Source organism: Verticillium alfalfae, genomic scaffold, assembly GCF_000150825.1.
Source record: "Verticillium alfalfae VaMs.102 supercont1.14 genomic scaffold, whole genome shotgun sequence".
Lineage (NCBI taxonomy): Eukaryota > Fungi > Ascomycota > Sordariomycetes > Glomerellales > Plectosphaerellaceae > Verticillium > Verticillium alfalfae.
Window position 1 is genome coordinate 941,223 of NW_003315025.1, and position 2,467 is coordinate 943,689.

General features: G+C 60.8%; 1 protein-coding gene across 1 annotated transcript; it reads right to left on the reverse strand.

Moving 5' to 3' along the window:
• Positions 1–309: 309 nt before the first annotated feature.
• VDBG_09261 (alpha-ketoglutarate-dependent sulfonate dioxygenase) lies at positions 310–1,550 on the reverse strand (the record flags this gene model as incomplete). Its single annotated transcript, XM_003000720.1, has 3 exons — positions 310–557; positions 612–1,344; positions 1,395–1,550. 3 exons carry the CDS (start codon positions 1,548–1,550, stop codon positions 310–312), a joined length of 1,137 nt encoding a protein of 378 aa, XP_003000766.1.
• Between the last annotated feature and the right edge of the window lie 917 nt (positions 1,551–2,467).

The window sequence follows — 2,467 nt, forward strand, 5'->3', positions numbered from 1 at the left end:
CTTTCGGGAAGCCGAGCGACTGGCTGGGCGTTGTGACGGCGTCACTTGCGATGTTCGAAACGCAATCGCATGTAGGTTGAAAGGGCCGAGACTTATGTATGGCGTTCACAAGGACGGGCACATTGGGTTGCCATGTAACGTGTCCACCACCTTGGGACCTTGATGCGACTGCCTCGTGGCTTGATTCCTCACAAGCTGAACAAATGACGATCACTTTCTGCGCTTCGCGTGCGCTTCGCGAGGCACCTTGGTGTATAGTGGCAAAATCTTTGTTGCTAAGCTAAGGTATCACACAAACGACAAACAAGCTCACGCCGCGTAGGGAGTTTCAAACGGTCGCTCGGCCTGGGGCGTGATGCGCGCTAGATGCCTGCGGTCGCCGTCCTTCCAGTCCACGAGAGCAGAGTGCTGGGTCACACGGTTGTCCCACACGACAACAGTGCCGGCCTCCCACTTGACGCGCGCCTGAATGTCCGCGCTCCACGCGATATGTTCGTAGAGAAACTTGAGCAGCGCATCAGACTCCTCCTTCTTGAGGCCGACGATATCGCGGGTGACTGGAACCGTTAGCACTCATTTCTTCTAGAATCAGGACAGGAGAGTGCACGTACACTGCGGGTTGACGTAGATGGCCTTCTCCCCGGTCGCAGGGTGTGTCCTGACAATGGGGTGCTCGTTGGCGACGGGCTCCCTCCTCTTGATGCTGCCCTTACGGACGGAGGCCTCGACCTGCTCGAACCCAGAGTGCACGGCCTTGAGCCCGTGCAGCCTCTCCCTGAACAGCGGGCTCAGCCGCCTGTAGGCCTCGACGCCATCGGCGAAGAGCGTGTCGCCGCCGACGGCCGGCACGTCGAGGATGTAGAGGAAGGTGGTGCCGGGCGGCTGCTGCTCGTACGAGACGTCCGAGTGCCAGGCGACGCTCGACGTGCGCGTCGCGAAGAAGCTCTCGGCCGACCTGTCGTTGGCTCCGCGGTGCACGAGGTGGACCTCGGGGAACCCCTCGGGCGAGCCAGAGGTGGGGTGGATGTGGTGGCGGCCAAAGTAGCCGCCGAAATCGAGGGCCTCGCCGATGGGCAGGTCGGCAAAATCCTGGGCGCGGAAGGCGACGACCTTGCGCTGGGCGACGAAGAGGGCGAGCTCGTCGCGGCCGGCGGGCGTCAGGCTGCTCAGCTGGATGCCCTTGACCTCGGAGCCGATCGTCGGTGTCAGGTGGTTGACTTGGGTGCCCGTCGGCAGCAGGTTCGGGAAGCTGGGGTCGGCGTCCTTACCGTGCTCCTTGTGCTCGAAGGGCGTCAGTGGGGGGTACTTTTGCTCGGGGTTCCACGTCGGCAGGTAGTGGGGGTACTATCTTGACGTCAGTATGTTGAGGAAGCATAACGCAATTGGCGGCTTACCTTGGCCGCCTCGAAGCCGTCGCCGCCCTTGGTCTCCGTCTCCTTCTGGTAGTTGGTCGGGGACAGCTCCTTGTAGGGACCCGTCGCCGAGGCGTTGAGCCGGAAGCGCTGGGTCAGGGGCTCCGCCGTGACCGTCTCTGTTGCGGAGGGGGCCATGTTGAGTGATGCAGTTGTCAAGATGTATGACACGGTAGGTTTGTATACTCGACGCAGCTACGGCTTGATTTGGTGCCTATCCGAGCACGCAGCATTACCACAGTCAACTTATATAGGCATGCGAGTTCTCGACCCGATCACGGGGCCGCATCTCTGTCGGCTCGACGCGGGGTCAAGGATGACATGCTCGCGGCCCGCGATGGCGTTGGCTCACAGCGTCCCCAATGATGATACATGCATTCGCCGACTGACTGGGCGAAACGAACCACGGATGGATCCCCCCTTTCTCGATGGGCTCGCGAATGGTCATGGTGGGTGTGTGTGTGCCAGTATGATGCTGTGCCATGACGCATTCCGAGTCTCGTTTGATGGGATGATGGTCGGACTGCTTGTCCCCCCTCCTTCGGTTGTCGCGGACGGCGCCCCATCGGGCATGGTGAGGGATGGCGCGATATCCCGTGAATGAAGAGGCGGCGTGTGAGCTGTAGATGTGGCCATGTTGCTGTGTGGCGGGCGATCACGCCATGGGGCATCTTTCGTAAGCTTTCCCCGCATCGAGTGAGGTCGGAGGAGGTCCGATGTGGTTTCGTGTTGTGCTGTGTGGGTTGAATGGAGGATTTCGGTGGCGATGCGATGGCTGGATGTACTTCAGGATGGCTCAAAGTTGACAAGAACGTCCGAAGAGGAGACACCAGGCCATTCAAGTCCGACGGCCTCAAGCTCGCCGCCAAGACGAAGCCAGTCTGGTGATCATCGTGCTAGTACCATGTTCACGAATAACGCCCAGCACGCCATTCTGCAGCACAGCCTCCCTCACCTGCCGTGGATGCTATCCTCCGTTTGTTCGGGATTTGAAGAAGCTGCCGAGCCGAGACCGGCGTGGGATGCCGATGGGGGACGCCAGAGCATGGACGGAA